At 40.7% G+C, this 17,939-nt stretch overlaps 4 protein-coding genes across 4 annotated transcripts in view; 2 read left to right on the top strand and 2 right to left on the bottom strand.

The window, feature by feature from the left end:
* LOC146504970 (uncharacterized) overlaps positions 1-12,555 on the bottom strand; it is a 38,768-nt gene extending 26,213 nt beyond the window's left edge. The window contains exons 1-5 of the mRNA XM_085183612.1: positions 12,371-12,555; positions 6,291-6,346; positions 4,124-6,202; positions 2,801-2,923; positions 675-2,660 (exon numbers count right to left, since the gene is read on the bottom strand). Of these exons, the coding sequence (XP_085039738.1) occupies positions 675-2,660; positions 2,801-2,923; positions 4,124-6,202; positions 6,291-6,346; positions 12,371-12,555 (4,429 nt within the window). The remainder of the gene's footprint in view (positions 1-674; positions 2,661-2,800; positions 2,924-4,123; positions 6,203-6,290; positions 6,347-12,370) is intronic.
* The window catches only part of ttc7a (tetratricopeptide repeat domain 7A), a 201,483-nt gene that overhangs the window by 110,688 nt on the left and 72,856 nt on the right, over positions 1-17,939 (top strand). The window lies entirely within an intron of this gene.
* Positions 12,768-14,047, bottom strand: LOC146504969 (uncharacterized). Its single transcript, XM_085183611.1, has 2 exons — positions 14,022-14,047; positions 12,768-13,444 (listed from the first exon to the last, which is right to left on the bottom strand). The coding sequence occupies exons 1-2, from the start codon at positions 14,045-14,047 to the stop codon at positions 12,850-12,852; spliced, it is 621 nt and encodes a 206-aa protein (XP_085039737.1). The 3' UTR covers positions 12,768-12,849.
* On the top strand, positions 15,620-17,702 carry LOC146504968 (tumor-associated calcium signal transducer 2-like). Its single transcript, XM_085183516.1, is given in 10 exon segments — positions 15,620-15,749; positions 16,189-16,296; positions 16,392-16,653; positions 16,741-16,744; positions 16,746-16,807; positions 16,899-16,962; positions 17,054-17,152; positions 17,233-17,439; positions 17,528-17,569; positions 17,667-17,702. Coding segments are annotated over 10 exon segments (933 nt in total). The 5' UTR covers positions 15,620-15,688; the 3' UTR covers positions 17,691-17,702.

The raw sequence follows: 17,939 nt of genomic DNA, 5'->3' as shown, positions 1-17,939 counted from the left end.
TTTTGCTAATACAACATGCTGAAAACTTTCTTAAAGCATGCTCAATCATCCAGAAAAGACAGAAAGGTACATAAAGTTGATTCTTTTAATCTGAAGGTAGTGTTTGCCACTGATCCAAGTCTCCACTGAGGACTGAAGAAGTCACTTGGATGAGTGACGAAGTGTTTCTCCCACTGAAAACACTACGTTCAGCTAGCAGCCTAATCTACATTGTGTTAGATAAACATATTTAACCACCTCAGTGGTAATATAAGAAAGCACTTTGAATCCACAACCATTGACTGAAAACATGTAAATAAAGGTAAGGTTTTCTTATTTCTTTGTTTTTGTTTTGTTTTCTCATTTTGCTGGAATGTTAGCTTAATCAGTAAGGCAACGCAGGTATACTAACAAACGCCTTATTAATTACACAATATATTTTAATGAAGTTACATGAATACCCCTCAAATTAATTTCAAGGCTTAGCATTATTTGCAGGCTGTTTTTGAGAATTTGCAAATTTAGCTTGCCAGAAGGTCTAATAGATGCTTGTAGCACAGTGAAAACCTTTTGTTTGGATAATGCATAATTTGACCAAAAGAAAGTTTTGAGAACGTAAAATAAGAAAATATTCACATTTCAAACACAAACATCAGTGTATAATTATTAAGGTGATTAACTAAGACATAGCCAACCCGTCATAGTTATCGTTCTGCATAATGTGCTGTTTCCCAGACAGGAGCAGGTATGAGACCCTGGTAGGTTAATACAGGACGATTCCCCACGACATGGATGGAGTGACGCACACTCGTTCAAGTCTGCACATCCTTCTTTTCCATGACCGTTGTCATTGGTGGGCTTCCAGCCCTGATTGCACGAGCATTTAAAACCTCCTACATTGTTGATACATGTGGCAGCAGAGTGACAATCCCCATTCATGGCATTGCATTCATTAATATCCACACACAATGGCCCCAAACTCATAAACCCTGGCATACATATACAAACAAATGAGCCTGGGGTGTTGTGACAGTGAGCAAGAGGGTGGCATGGTTTACTCAAGGCAGCACATTCATCCACATCTCTGCACCAGGAGCCATTTCCATTGAAACCTGTTGGGCAGTGGCATGAAAAGGATCCGGGTGTGTTCAAGCAACGTGCCACTGGGTGACAAGGTGAATCCTTGCATTCATCGGTGTCAACACATGCCAGCTTCTCTTCATGATATCCCAATGTGCAAGAGCAGCTGTACGATCCAGGCAGGTTTTTGCAAACTTGGTCAAAGCGGCAGCCGTTGGTGTCTTTGCATTCATTTATATCCTCACAGCCTGAGCTAATGGTTTTGTACCCCGGAGAGCACTGACAGAGGAAGGACCCTATGGTGTTGTTGCAAAATGAGTGCTCTGGACACTGACTGTTTTCTGGTTCCTGACACTCATCCACGTCCTGACACTCAGTACCATTCAGTTTGAACCCTTTATTACAGGGGCAGTCGTAAGACCCGTGGATGTTGACGCATGTGGAATGGGGCTGGCACACTGAAGAGTGTGAGCACTCATCCACATCTACACATTCCGTATTGTTACTCCAGAATCCTTCGACACATTCACAGAAATATGAGCCAATAGCATTGAAACATGTTCCATTGGTGCAAAGCTCCCCTAGTTCTTTTTTACTACATTCATCAATGTCCACGCACAAGTTATCGACGCTGGAAAATCCTCTGTCGCAAGGACACAGGTAACTACCATTGGTGTTGATACACCTGCTATGTTCCGGACAGGTTATGCTATCTAGGCATTCATTGATCTCCTCGCAGACAGTGCTATTTCCTTGGTAACCTTCCCAGCATTTACAAAAAGAAGATCCAATTGTGTTTAAGCAGTTGGAAAATTTAGGACACAGAGTAAGGCCAAGTGAGCACTCGTCTATGTCCACACATAGAGTGCCATTCCTTGTAAAACCAGGGTCACAGGTACATTTGTAGCTCCCTTCTAGATTAGTACAGGTACTGTTGTCAGGGCAACGGAAGTCACCCATCGCACATTCATCTATATCCAGACAGTGCGTCCCGTTGTCTTGAAAACCACTCCAACATGTGCAGATGAAGGAACCATTTGTGTTGAAACAGTTGGAGAAGGCAGGACAGATTTGATGCTGTAGTTTGCCACATTCATCCACATCCCAGCAGTCAGTTCCTGTTCCTTCATAACCATCTGCACACTGACAGTAGAAGGAACCCTCATGTGGAAGGCACTTGGCGAGTGGGTGGCAGTTGGCACTAGCGTTCAGGCAGGTTGTTTCATTCACACATGTGCCCTTGTTGTACTCCCGTCCCAAGCTACATGAACAGGTGTACGATCCGGGAATGTTGCTACACGTCATGTTCTTGCTACAGGCTGTGACCAGCTGACATTCATCCACATCATCACACACAAAGCCATCACCCTGGTATCCATGCTTGCACTGGCAGCGGTAGGATCCGTTGGTGTTGAGGCATAAAGCTAAGGCGCTGCAGTTGTGTGGCAGGGTACTATTCTCCTGGCATTCGTTCACATCCTGACAGTCAAAGCCATTTCCCTCCATGCCAAGTGGGCAGACACAGGAGAATGATCCAGGTGTGTTAGTGCAGCTGGCAGCTGGGTGGCATCCTTCGTTTTGGCCTTGGCACTCATCGAAGTCTATAATTTATCCAAAATGGGACAGTGTCAGCGAAACAGCTCCGAATGGTGCTAAAAAAAAAAGCTCAAGGAAAGTCCACTAATTGGTGCAAAAGAACCAATTTTTCCAATTGAAGGTTAAATGAGGATTTATTACTTACCAGAGCAGTTTTTTCCATCACCCGTAAAACCGCTGAGACAGAAACAGGAATGGCTGCCCACTGTGTTGACACACTTAGCGAATTCACTGCAATCCTGTTGACCTGTCTCGCATTCGTTCACATCTACAAAGGTAACAGGAAATGAGGTGTAAGGTAGGGTAGAAAAAAAAGGAAAATAATATAGATTAAAAAAAATTTATATGCAAACTTTAATCTAGAAGTGAGATAAAATACATATAAGTTTAACCTCCTAAGACCCAAACTCTTCCATGGCATGCATTTTTAATTTCTCTTTGCTATTTGGGCTGATTGGGACCTGATGAATGTAAAAACAAAGAATTATGTGATTTTTTTAACCTGATTTTTGTTTCTGAGAAAAATTAGATCCGCATATAAGGACGTTCACTTTAAATTCCGATAGAAGAGTGGTGGTATAACGTCCTCGTAAGCAGAGATGGGCAGTAACGCGTTACCTACCCCACTCCTGCTTTACAGGTGAAAATAGAGCAAAAGGACCACTAGTCTTTGACTTTATTTATTTTCTGCTGTGTTTTACTTGCATCTATTTGAAAGAGTGAGTGTAAACACACACAAAAAATATTTTATGTGCTGGAATGTGCAGAAAATAGGTTTAAATATTAAACAAATTTCTTCCAGTCAGAGAATGTTGCATATAATTAAATTTTTTGCTTGATGCATAAAGTTAAAAGATTAAAACTAATAAAACAAGTTTTAAAAAGAGACTTTTCCATTTGATTACATTTTGTATGATGGATTATGTAGAAAAAGTAGAATTGGGCTGAAAGATCTATCGCTTTATCACCTATTCAGGTTGTAAATCATGTTTTTAAAAAGTAACTAAGCAATTAATTACTGTTAAAAATAAGTAATCAGTAAAGTAACGGGATTAGTTTTTTGGGGAAGCAATCAGTAATTAGTTACTAATTACTTTTTTCAAGTAACTTGACCAACACTGGTCGTAAGTGTATATCAGGCCCTTGTAGAGCAAAATTTTGTATTTTAGTCTAGACAACCCAAAATGTGATTCCACATTGGATGCCAGGTCCTAGGAGGTTAAAACAAATATTAGGAAATTAATACTATAAATGAAGTAACTCATTATTCTGGATCCAGGAAGAGCGGGTGGTTTGTTAATCAGTATTAAGCCTGGTTTCTTAAGCAGTTTGAATAAAAAGCCCAATCAAACCGTATATGAGAGATACACATTTATATTATTGAGAATTTTGTTTTTTTAACTTTATTATAAAGTGTTAAACATGCCTTGACAGAGTAATTGTGAGACATATGAAAAGTTTGTTTTACCGACACACTGAGTTCCATTGAGAGTGTAGCCCTGTTTGCAGGTGCAGGAAAATGATCCTGGGATATTTTTACACTCCATTTCATTTTGAGGACAAACATTTTCCCTCTGGCACTCGTCTATGTCGGAGCAAGTCAGTCCATTACCCGTGTAACCCAGGTCACAAACGCACTGGTATCCAGTTGGTGAACGGTGGCACAGGCCGTGACTGTGGCACGCAGGGTCACACAGTGGGCTGGGTGGCACACAAGTGTTATTAAAGGCAACTGTACCATTCAAACATGAGCAGACGTGAGAACCGGCCGAGTTGATACATGTTGAGAAAGTGGGGCAGGTTGTATTAGAGATGGAGCATTCGTCCACGTCCTGACAGAAGAAGCCATCGCCCCTGAAACCCTCCTGACAAGTGCATAAGAAGTTCCCTATTAGGTTAGTGCAGTTTGCTCGTGCGTGGCATACATCCTTCTGAGAACACTCGTCTGCATCCACGCACTGAGTGCCGTTTGCTACAAAGCCACTCTTGCAGGTGCAGGTGTATGAGCCTTGCGTGTTGATACACGTGGCATGGACATGACATAGGTTGTCTTTACACTCATCAATATCGATGCAATTCATGTTGCTACCAGGGCGGTAGTACCCAACCCGGCATGGGCACTGGTACGCCCCATCGGTGTTATTGCACTCTTCATTCACGCCACAGGGATTGTTCAATTCCTTGCACTCATTTATATCCTGGCAAAGAGTACGGTTAATCAAGACGTAGCCAGGCTGACACAGGCATGAAAAGGATCCCTGATTGTTGACACACGTTGCTTTGTTTCTGCAACCTCCGTTATCCACCAAACACTCATTTATATCCCTGCATTGTTGTATCCCATCTCCAGAATAACCCACCTGACAAGTACAGTTGTAGGAGCCTGGAAGGTTAATGCACAGAGCACTGGTGTGGCACTGCTTAGCCTGCGAGCATTCATCCACATCCTCACAGGTAAAACCGTTCCCCCTGTATCCCTCCAAGCACTGACAAGAGAAGGACCCAGGTGAATTTGTGCAGGTTGCGTAGGGGCTGCAGCGGCCGGGCACGCACTCATCCACGTCAACGCACTGGGAGTTATTAAAGATAAAGCCGCGGCCACAGTCACAGTAGTATGAGCCACCAGTGTTCACACAGGTAGTGGTAGAAGGACAGATGTTAGTTCTTTCACACTCATTTATGTCGTTACACTGTCTTCCGTTTCCAAGAAAACCAACTGGACAAGAGCACTCATAACTGCCCATCCTGTTGATGCACACCGCCCTGGGGTCACATTCATTGTTTCCATTGCATTCGTTTATGTCTACGCATGTCAGCCCATTTCCAGCAAAGCCACTTTTGCAATTACACATGTATGACCCTAATTTGTTTTCACAATCTGCAAAACGGCTGCAAGTGCTAGCGGCACATTCATCGATGTCCACACAATTGTTTCCAATATTTTCAAAGCCAGGGTTGCATACACAACTGTAGGATCCAGGCAGGTTTCTACAACCTCTGTAGGCACGTCCAGAAGGACACACATTAGGAGTCTCTGAGCATTCATCTACATCCAGACACAGGTACTTTCCATTGCCCTTATAACCAGGATTACAGGTACAGACGTGAGACCCTGGGGTGTTGGTGCAGGTGGCGTTCCAATGGCAAATATTCGGTATTGTGCATTCATTCATATCAGTACACTGAAAGCCGTTACCACTAAAGCCACTTTTACAGTGGCATTTTCGTCCTCCCTCAAAGTTAGTACAGAGGGCATATTCATTGCAACCCCCGTTGTCTCTTTGACACTCATCTACGTCCTCGCAGGTTGTACCATCTCCAGTGTATCCACTGCGGCAGACACAGTTATAGCTGCCTAAGGTATTGGTGCAGTCTGCCTGTTTGTGGCAGTTGTTCAGGCCACTGTCACATTCATCGATGTCGCTGCACGTCAGGCCATCGCCCTGGTAGCCCATGCTACACACACAGGTAAAGGTGCTACTGATCCTTATACAGTCAGCGTTGGGGTTACATTTGCTGCCTGCTTCCTCACAGTCCCTCAGATCAACTGAAAAGACATAAAGACAAGAAATGAGCTTGAAAGAAGATGCACCTGATCATGTGTCACCTGAAAGTATTATGCAGAAGTCTGATACCTGCACCACAGTAATCCAGCACTGCAAATAGACTGAACAGCCAGAGAAGTGAAAACCTGTGAAGGCAATGAAAAGGAAATTATGGGAACTGCCCATAACTATTTAAAGTAGCATATGCAACAATATACTTTTTCTAGGAACATTGTAGGCATTCTATACTCTTCTTGGACAATGGATAAACAAGAAGAGTTCATACAAAGGTATACAAAGGTAAGGAGAGAGGAATTTCATCCAGCTTAGACTTTTTATAGCTCTCTAAGTACAGATAAACACCCATGTTATACCCAAGTGGCCTCAGTTTCTACATTATGTAAAGTGAGGTGAAATGTCATCCAGGTTTGTTTGTCAAGCTTTGGTGTGTAACTAGGCTTTTGTAACCAGAGAGCATGTGTTACCTTTTTTATTCTACTTACAGGCCAACTTTCATCACTCATCATCATTGTTATGGTCGATTTAACACAAATAAACCTATGGGGTTATCGTGACTCACCATCTAAGTAGGACTGTCGTTTGCAATAAGAAAAAACATGTTTTTGTTGAGTTCCTAAAATTTTACTATGGCTACATCATACCATAAAATTAGATCTCCTATAGTTAATGCATTCACTTAATAAAAGAAGTGTCACAGTAATCGTAACACTTTCTAAGACATAGCATGCCTAAATATTTCAACCTGGTTTTACCATAAATGAAGACATTGAGTTTTATATTTAAAGCAAATATTTCATTTCACCTAAAAATAAACGCCCCAAACCCGATTAAAGGTCTTTGTGTGATTAATTTGTCTTTTGTCTGACAATGAGAAATAGATTTTGTGGACTTGTAAGATCTGGCTGTTATTTGGCTTCTGAAAAAATGTCATGTGCTGCACAAACTGGGTGATGGTATTAAAGATCAAAAGGCAAAAATCATTTCTGTTGATGACGTTATAATTTTTGGCGTTATGATGACAAAATTTTCAGTTTTTTGTTGACTTCAGAGAAGTAATAAGAAATTAAGGTAATTACAATGCTCTGCTCTGATGATCCAGATTTACAAAATGAAAAAAGTGAAGAACTTTTATTATTTATTCATTTGTTTTTTGGTTTTGTTTTAGGTTCTTTTTTAATTTACCTGACCTGTTCATCCTCTTTGTGTTGTAAACTGAAAGAAACACAGTTCGCCATTCCACTGCCATATTTTCTACTTCCTTTGCACGATTAAAGGTTAAAAGTAATTACAGCTGACAGCTATAGGATTTTTAATGGATTATGGATACCAGTATTTGGGGATTTAAAAGTACTATATTCCAATATATGAGACAACTTTTTAAAATTTATTTGGACACACAAAATTAGAACCGGTTTTTATAACCTTTGTTATATGATGATAAAACTTGCAATTATCACCGACTGCTCAGCAGCTGGGTAGTTGTATTTGTGGCATTCCAAACACTGGTATTAACACCACGGAATATTGATTTTACATATTAAAGGAAGTCAAGTAAAGGAAGTCTGCTGTTTTGTTGTAATGCATGTTACTATGTAACACTATGTAACATACATTACATAGTAAAATAAATATTCCTGTGCTTTATCTCTTGAGCATTTGAAAATGCTATATTAATGTGAGTGGAGAGGACAACCTCATTACAGGCTAAATACTCTCCTTAAGTTGCATTAAAACTGGGCGAGGCTGCTGAATGAGAGTTAAAATGTCTCCATTATTCAAAAAAAGGTGATCAAGGATGTGCAACCCTCATAAAATAGTTAAAATGTGTTTTTCTCATCTCTTCTTTACTTTAAAAACATTTTTGTAACTTTGATAAATTGCAACGCTGATAAAATGGCAAATAGCTAACACTGGCAGGCAATATTGTCAGCTGGTATTATTTGCTGATTGGTTGAGGTCTAAAAAACCTCCTTAATTACTGGGCCTTGGTGCAGATCATATTTATTACTTCCAGGCTGGACTACTGTAATTCATTATTATCAGGAAGTCCTAAAAACTCCCTGAAAAGCCTTCAGTTTATCCAAAATGCTGCAGCAAGAGTCCTGACAGGGACTAGATAGAGAGAGCATATTTCTCCTGTATTGGCTTCCCTTCATTGGCTTCCTGTTAAATCCAGAATTCAATTCAAAATCCTGCTCCTCACATACAAGGTCTTAAATAATCAGGCCCCATCTTATCTTAATGACCTTGTAGTACCCAGAGATGGGCAGTAACGCGTTACTGCCCATCTCTGGGTACTACAGAGATGGGCGTTACTGTAATCGGATTACAGTAACGCGTTACTTGTAACGCGTTACTGTAATCCGATTACTTTTTTCAAGTAACGAGTAAAGTAAGGGATTCCTATTGCAAAAACGTAATTAGATTACCGTTACTTTCCCGTAGGAACGCTGCGTTACTGCGTTACTAAAACCGTGATTTTCTTGCGAGAATGTCTCATGACAGTGACGTAAGCGAGTGTGATGTTCGTGCCAACAGCTGTGTGCAGATCAACAATGGATCATATAACGAGTGCGGGAGAGAGTATGAGCGTGCAGCGTTTAAAGCGTGGAAGTACTGACCCTATTTTGAGTTTGATTCCGTAAAAAGTGACAAAAACATTAGTGTCCGCTGTGCGTGGGAAGAAAACTTATTTTTACAGCGAAAAAAAAACCTAAACTTCCAAGCAAGCACCGAGTAGCTACGACGTAATGAGAAACTCACAGAGAAACTCGCGGTATCCTTCCACTGACCGCTGCGGCACACCTGCACCAGGATAAACCTCCGCCTACTCTACTCCTGCTTTACAGGTGAAAATAGAGCAAAAGGACCGCTAGTCTTTGACTTTATTTATTTTCTGCTGTGTTTTACTTGCATGTGAATATAGTGATATATATATATATATATATATATATATATATATATATATATATATATATGTTTATGTGCTGGAATGTGCAGAAAATAGGTTTAAATGTTAAACTAATTTCTTCCAGTCAGAGAATGGTGCATATGCATTTGTCTCTGAAGCAAAATTTTAATTATATATATAATTAAAATTTTGCTTCATGCATAAAGTTAAAAGATTAAAACTAACAAAACAAGTTTTAAAAGAGACTTTTCCATTTGATTACATTTTGTATGATGGATTATGTAGAAAAAGTAGAATTGGGCTGAAAGATCTATCGCTTTATCACCTATTCAGGTTGTAAATCATGTTTTTTAAAAGTAACTAAGTAACTAAGTAACTAAGTAATTAATTACTTTTGAAAATAAGTAATCAGTAAAGTAACGGGATTACTTTTTGGGGGAAGTAATCAGTACTTTTTTCAAGTAACTTGACCAACACTGGTAGTACCATATCACCCCATTAGAGCACTTCGCTCTCACACTGCAGGCTTACTTGTTGTTCCTAGAGTATTTAAAAGTTGAATGGGAGGCAGAGCCTTCAGTTTTCAGGCCCCTCTTCTGTGGAACCTGTCATGGGTCTGTGACCCAGGGATCATGTGTTATTTTTGAGTTTATTGAATATTATGAGTTTAATTCGTCTTTCTTAATCATTTACGGTTGTGGTGCAATCTGCTCCTGGTTCCTTGTTTCCCTGTGTGTTGTTATGTCATTTTTGTTGCCCCACCAGGCCTGCAGAGTCCCTGATTTGGAGCCAGCCACACCTGTGAAAATCACTCACCTGTTGCTGATCTGCCTAATCAAGGAGCTCCACTCGGCGCGGGATTGTTAATCTAGAAATACAGTTAGTGCTCAGCTCATATAATCGTGTTTTCAATTACTCTTTTGTTGGAATGGTTAATGTGTTTTGTCGGTCGGTGGATGGGACGGCACTCATCGTGGCATCTCTTGTTTCCAGGGTGATTACGGAAACGTGTGGAGGGAGCAGCACACTGTTGAACACAGCACCGAGGAGGACGAAACACTACCACGCATCACGGAGAGGAATCACAGCACGGGGAATTGGGAGAGCACACACTGTGGATTGCTGGCACTGTTTTCTCTGTAAATAAACACACTTTCTCCTTTCTAAAAGTCCAGCGTTTGGCTTCTCTTTCAGCCAACCTTGACAGAATCAGCTTCCAGTTTGGATTTGGGAGACAGACGCTATCTCTACTTTCAAGATTAGGCTTAAAACTTTCCTTTTTGCTAAAGCATATAGTTAGGGCTGGACCAGGTGACCCTGAATCCTCCCTTAGTTATGCTGCAATAGGCGTAGGCTGCTGGGGGATTCCCATGATGCATTGAGTTTTTCCCTTTCAGTCACCTTTCTCTCTCAACATGTGTTAATAGACCTCTCTGCATTAAATCATACTTGTTATTAAACTCTGTCTCTCTTCCACAGCATGTCTTTATCCTGTTTTCCTTCTCTCACCCCAACCAATCACAGCAGATGGCGCCGCCCTTCACTGAGCCTGGTTCTGCCGGAGGTTTCTTCCTGTTAAAAGGGAGTTTTTCCTTCCCACTGTCACCAAAGTGCTTGTTCATAGGGGGTCATATGATTGTTGGGTTTTCTCTGTATCTATTATTATAGGCACTACTGTACAATATAAAACGCCTTGAGGCGTCTGTTGTTGTGATTTGACGCTATATAAATAAAACTGAATTGAATTGAATTGGATTGAATTAGAGGTATCTCCTATCACTGATAGTATACAAATCCCAAAATGGAAAAAGTATTAGTGTTTTAAACACACTAATTTCTTTTTTTTTCAGCTCACATAAATTGGTTGTGAGTATATTTGCTCAGGTTTTCAGTATTTGAAACTTTGACCTTTTTAATATGAACACCTATCACAGGAAACATAAGTATTGGCTCCTTTTACATATATAACTATAGTTGATAAATTAAACTCAGCGTTTCAACTGTGAGTTAGTTTTGAGGTGAGGGCTTCGGTTTAAAATCTTCTTGGCATAATGTCATGTAGTTTTCCTGCCACCAAAGCATTTTTATGGGAAATGACTCAGAGTACAGTTGAGCTAAATTATGAGAATAATACCAACAATCCCGTTTCCTCTGCTCAGATTACCATCTAAATGTTAAGACTGTCTCCAGGGCATGCAACACTATTGTCTGTGTCTCAGGAGAAGGTTCTGGATGGACAGTCAGTACTGAGGCTGACTCCAGTTACATCAATATGGGCACGCCTAGTGTAAATCATATTAATCTTCTTTAAGGGGGAGTGTTATCATAACATCTTAACATATATCTTCTTTATTTAGCTGCAAAAAAAAAAAGTTAAAAAAAAAGTGACAGCCTTCTAAGAAATAGTGCAACATATAAGCCTCTGTAAAAGCCAGAGGTGGAAAAAATGCATACAGAAAGTTTAAGCTGAAGTGTAGGAAGGAAAAGTAAAATTACCTAAAGATAAATACTCAAGTAAAGCACATAGCTAAGTGCAGTAATGTAGAATTTGTACTTCGCACCTCTATAAAAACCTCTATTTTATTTAAAAAACTTAAATTTTTTAAAATAAAGTTTAAAAAATAACGTTTTTAAACTTTATTTGCTCCCAGATTGTAAAAATGATGCAAAATATATTTATGAATTTAATTCATTCAAAAGCAGGTTTTGTAAAAGGTTAAAGAGCGACCCTTCTCACCCCTCCTGGTATTTAACAACTACCTGTAGCTTTAGCTGGTTTGTATTACTAATGTGCCGATTACAGGGGATTACTGGAGTCCACAGGGGGAAAAAACATTTTCTGAGCAGCATTTCTTTATTGTGTAGAAGAAAAAAGTCTTGAAATTGCACTTTTGTTTTATATTAAAGGGGATTAAATGCATTTTGCCGGTTCGGCCCACTTAAGATTAAAGTGGGCTGGATGTGGACCTCGATGCAAAATGAGTTTGACAGCAGGTCACAGTTAACATACACTTGTATTTCACAAACTGACACATGTAACGAGGCACTATCAGTCCAGTGAAGCTTTCGTGCTTTATTTATATTCAAGCTGACATTATTTTTCAATAAAAAATGCAATAACGATTATTTTACGTTATCTTTACACGAGAGGCTCGGTGACTCTAAGTCATGACAGTGCCTTGCCCCCAATAAAAGAATAAAATAAGAGCAGAATAAAGTAGTGGAGCTCCTTCCTCACCTCATATTTCTGAGTCCGCTGGTCCTGTTGAAGTCTGAAATGGGGTAGAGAGTGTGGGCTTGCCACCTCCAGATCCTTCTCTTTCTCTGCTCTTTCCTCACAGGGTAAAACTTTATTTCTCGAGCAGCTTCTGTCGCTTTCTTCTCCTCCTGGATTTCTCCACCCCTCTGGGTACAATAGCCCATCGCATCATACTGTCCACTGCCTTGACATCTTAAACCTCTGGGAAGGGGAACACCCATGTTGCCCTGATGTATCAGTTCATACACAATAAGTGGAACAGACCCAGAGGCCCTGGCTTGTCCTCTCTATTGCAGACAAAAGATGGCAAAATTATTTCTATTCACCTGTTCAGCACAGGTGAAAGAGATCGGAAGCCTTGTGACATCTTAGAGGTTTGATTGTGTTGCTCAGAAAAAATCCATTTAAATATTTTCTTATTTACATATTTTTGAATTCTGGATCCTGGAATTCTTACATCAAAACAAGGAAAAGACAGTTGAGCTAGTCCCCAAATCAGAGTTTGCAAGCCTGGATTTTTTGCTGTTACGCTCTTCTTCATCTACATCTTCCTTTCTGGACCTCGTGGATCCACCAGGCAGTGGTTCTTCTTCTGTTACCTGCTGATTGATGTCCTCATCAGCAATATTACCAACATGAGGACAGCCCTCGCTATCAGTGTCACAAGCAGAGATGAAGTCAGAGTCATCATCAGAAAACTCCTCGCTCCATCTGACTCTTTTGTTTGGTTCTACATCTTCATCATCCATCTCTCTAGACCTCCTCCTGGATACAGCTGGCTGAGGATCCTCTTCTGGGATGTACTGGTGAACATCCACACAGTCTTCAAATGCCTCATCGGAATCATCACTTTCAATGCCAACAACAACAACAGCATTATGATCATTGTTGTCAACATTGGCATTATTGTCTCTCACATTAATATTGTGAATGTTTACATTGTTCTCAATGACATTGTCAAAGTCCTCATCATATCGTGCCTCCATTTTATCTAATAGCTCATTCAGCCTCCAAAAAATGATATCATAGAGCAGCGGTCCCCAACCCCCAGGCCTTGGACCGGTCCCGGTCAGTGAGTCATTTGGTACCGGGCCACAAGAGTTGAGGCTCAGGTGTGAAATGTATAGTTTTCAGGGTTTTTATCGGTTTTCAGCGTTATTTTGTTAACTCGGTTTTCCTGGGTCTTTTCACATGTGTTATGAATAAATCTTCTTTTTTTCGGTACCGGTACTACTTTTATTTTGTTGTATTTATCCGTGACACCTTAAATGCCGGTGAAATGAAATGAAAAATGAAAATATTGTCAGGCATAAACCGGTCCGTGGCGCCGCTGTCATAGAGAGCAAGATAAAGATTGTTCAGTAAGTCCCAGAGTCCACCAATAGGTTCATAAGCTGGTTCCTGATCTCCACTTGGAAACATTTCTGGGTTAACCTGTGTTGAATCAGCCAATCACATGGCAGGAACTCAGTGCAGTATGTAGACATGGTCAAGACAAGCTGTCATGGGGGTTTATGTTTTAGACTTCATCTGGGTGAGATTATATTCTGAGTGGTTTATGTTTGTTTTCTTGGAGTTTTCTGTTCTCGTTTGATCATTGATCAGAAGTTTGATCACAAGTTTCTGTTACGTTGTGGGTCTCGGGTTCTTAGTCATTCTTTCATTATGTTTAGAGCGTGTTTCTGTTTGCCTTCAGTTGTTTGTGTTTACCAGGTTTTCTCTGTGATTTTGTCTGTTCATCAGTTTCCCTGTCATGTCTCTTGTTTCCTCTTTTATTCTGATAGACTGTGTTCAGCATATTTAGTTTTGCTTCCTCCCTGTCTTGTCAGCTCTGATTAGTCCCAGTTGTGTAACCGCCTCTTCCAGTCCCCTCGTTATCCTGTCTGTGTATTTAAGTCTTCAGTCTCCCTGCTTGTTGTCATGTCCTCCACGTTAGCTGTGTGTTGTAGTTCCATGGTCTCAAGTCTCTGCAGTTGTTAGTCATAATTTGTCTTTATTTTGTTTCCTTAGTGTTCATCTGCTTTGTTTTTAGTTCATTTTACCAACAATTAAAGCTGCTGCTTTAAAGTTTGTGTCTCAGAGTCCTGCATTTGCTCCAACCCTTGCTTGCCGCACAGCTCACCATGACAAGAGCTGCTGGAGTTCAAGCCAAGCATCAGAATGGGAAAGAAAGGTTTAATTTAATTGATTTGGGACCTGGCATAGTTGTTAGTGCCAGGAAGGCGAGTATTTCAGAAACGGTTGATCTACTGGGATTTTGATACACAAACATCTTTTGGGTGGACAGAAAATAGTCTAAGATAAAACACTGATGTCAGAGGAGAACGGCCACGCTGCTTTAACATGACACAAAGGCAACAGTAACGCAATTAACCACTCGTTACAAACACGTTATGCAGAAGAGTGTCTCTGAATTAAATGAATTGCAAATGGGCTGCACTGGGTGCTACTCCTGTTAGCAAACAACAGTAAACTGAGGTTACAGTTTGCAAGTGCTCACCACAATAATGTGGTTTGATGAGTTTCGACTTTGTTGCAACATCTAGAGGGTACGATCCAAATATGGCATGAACAACATGAAAGGCCCTTTCCGTCTTAACGGTTCAGGCTACCAGTAGTGGTGTAATGGTGTGAGGGAAATCTTCTTGGTATCAAAGAACAGAAAGCCGAGATTATAGTTTACATAAGATCACTAAAATGTTCTGGTCTGATTAGTCTTGACTTCTGCTGCTGTAGTGTCAGACTTTACTGTAAACAACCATGAATCTGTTCTGCCTTTTATCAGTGGTTCAGAGCTGCTGGTGGTTCAACATGTATTTTTCCTTGATGTTACCTTGTCATAGTTTAGGCTCCTTAGTACCAACTGAAATTTTCAGGGTGAGATTCACATCTCAATAAAAAACGGAGAATTATCTTTCAGTTAACACTACTGATTTACATCCTGCATGGCAGCCATACTGGAAGAAAGGGCGAAAGAGATCGTGTGTAAAAGGGAATTTTGAAAAAGTGCTTATAAACGTTATAAATGATCTTTTTTTTCTTAAAGAAATCTTTTACTTCGTGTTATGTTTTTCATACCAGTTGTAATTTCCATTGCAAATATTAATCAGTTAAATTAAGGGGAGATGGCATTAAAAACGAAGCTAAGCTGTGATGACATCAAGTACACTTCCGTTCATACTGTAGAACCACCGCGCTGCGCCCACCGCAGCCTCGACTGAATTCTTCGTTCGGACTCTGCAGGAGACGGATGCATAGGAAGCGGACAAACGAAGACTTCTTTCTTCACCTTTGATCATGAAAATGTGGATTTTTGCTGTTCTGGCCGCTCTCGCGGTCGGAGCCTCAGCTCAGGACTGTAAGTCGTTTAAATTTGATACAAACTTGATTCTAAAAAGAAAAGCACAGCTCAGTTTGAGTAGATTTAATGGAAATTTTCACAAAAACGAACAAACCCCCAACACATTTTAAAAGTTCAGAGCAGCTTTATTTAAGACATAGATAATTTATCTTTCTATGAGATGTAGTTTTGCTTGTTTTATTTGATCAAATATTGTAATTTGCCACCAGAGTTGAACCAAAAAGCTGTTTTTAATGTTACACTAGCTAGTTTTGTTGGTGGGTGGGGAAGGTTTCTTCCTCTGTGTTGGGACTAGCCCCCAAAAGATTCATTCTCATATTCTTATTCATTCTAATATAATACTAACTATACTGTACAGTCACAGTATAGTAATGTGGTCACGTATTTGAGTTCCTGTTAATAACCTGCTAGTGTGGTGGTGTTTTTTTCTCTTTAGGTCCAACAACATGTGCCACTATGAAGTGGGCTACGTGCGACGGACCCCCATGTTCATGTTATCTTCTGGTTGGTAATGGTGTTAAACAGCCCATAGACTGCACAGCATGTAAGTTTAGAAGTGGTAAAGGGGCTCCTTCCTGTTTCATGTCCTCTGTTTGACACTCCAGCCTGCTCATGGTGTGCACTTTGTTCCCCCCTCAGTGGTCCCCAAGTGCTTCTTGATGAAAGCTGAAATGTACAGAGCTAGAAAGGGCCTGAGAACTCGCACTATTGGAAGAAAGCAACATGAGACTGCCATTATGGACAACGATGGCATCTATGACCCTGAATGTGAGAATGACGGCAAATTCAAGGCCAAGCAGTGCAACAACACAGATGTGTGCTGGTGCGTCAACAGCGCTGGAGTTCGTCGAACTGACAAGGGAGACCAGACCCTCAAGTGTGAGAAGCTGGTGGAGACCCAGTAAGTGATTTCACTATAGTGAAGGATTCTTGTGAGGATGAATAGTTCAAGTATTCAACATCATGTCTTTATTTTTCCCTCTTCCAGTTGGAATCCGTCTTCAGCTGACACACAAGGAGGGGCCCACCAACGTGAATAAAGACAATTTGAAGGCGTAAGTCCACTTCAGCCCTTATTAAAAGTTAAGAAGCATGCCGAGGCTGACATTTCCAGATCTCACCATCCTAATGTCTTTTTTAAAACAGTGCTATTGCGACTGAACTTAACAAGCGTTACAAACTTAACACCAGCCTGGTGAAGGACGTTCAGGTGAGTGACAGTCCAACAAAAAAGTGCTTGTAATTTAGAACAAAGCAAAAAGCACCACTGCCATGCTAACTAACATCCTGTCATTCTACAGTATGACCCAGACGCTCGCATGATTGTGGTTGATGTGAATAAGGAGAAAGGAGATCGCTCATATGACCTGACCAAAATGGCCTACTACATGGAGAAAGACGTATGTACAACCTTTGTGTGTGTGCGTTTTGTATAATGGACCCACTGGCTAACTTCATCATTTCATGTGACTTTCTGCAGGTGAAGGTGCTGCCACTGTTTCATGACCAGAAAAACTTTACCGCTTCTGTGGATGGGCAGACTCTGATGATGGAGAAGATCATCGTGTACTATGTGGACGAGGAGCCCCCGACCATGACCATGAAGCACCTGACAGGCGGGATCATCGCCGTCATCGTGGTGGTGGTGCTGGCTGTGATGGCTGTGATGGCTGGCCTGCTGGCTGTGGTGAGCGCATCTGCATGTCAGAAGTGTCGTTTAAAGAACAAATGTTAAAACAAAAGGCCATAATTTAGTTTCTTCTCTGTGTTTGCAGTTCTTTGTCCAGAAGCCACAGAGGAAGTACAAAAAAACTCAGGTGAGATAAACGACCTGCTGTTGGTAAATTTATCTTTTGAGAAAAAAGGGTTGTTGTCTAAACTTTTTTGGTGTGTCTGCTCTTTCCTCTAATTCAGCAAAGAGAGATGGAGCAAATGTAAAGCAGAGAGAGTGTGAAGAGTTGACGCGTACCTGACAGGCGGGATCATCGCTGTCATCGTGGCGGTAGCGATTGCTGTGATTGCTGTGGCGAGTGTATTTGCATGTCAGAAGTGTTGTTTAAGGAACAAATGTTAAAATAAAAAAACATAATTTGCAACTGTTTACTGACCAGAGCAGAACCTTTACTCCTTCTGTGGATGGGCACAATCTGACGATGGCGAAGATCATCGTGTCTATGTGGACGATGA

The sequence above is a fragment of the Neolamprologus multifasciatus genome, chromosome 13, assembly GCF_963576455.1.
Source record: "Neolamprologus multifasciatus chromosome 13, fNeoMul1.2, whole genome shotgun sequence".
In the NCBI taxonomy this organism is placed as follows: domain Eukaryota; kingdom Metazoa; phylum Chordata; class Actinopteri; order Cichliformes; family Cichlidae; genus Neolamprologus; species Neolamprologus multifasciatus.
This window is presented reverse-complemented; position numbering and strand designations above follow the sequence as displayed.

What these genes read in the sequence shown, in the direction of transcription:
- LOC146504969 (XM_085183611.1), bottom strand. Translation starts at nt 14,047, where the DNA reads ATGACTAAGAACCCGAGACCCACAAC. An exon ending in AAGAACCCGAGACCCACAAC is followed by an intron (nt 13,445 to 14,021) that starts GTAACAGAAACT and finishes GACCGGTCCAAG; the next exon opens with GCCTGGGGGTTGGGGACCGC.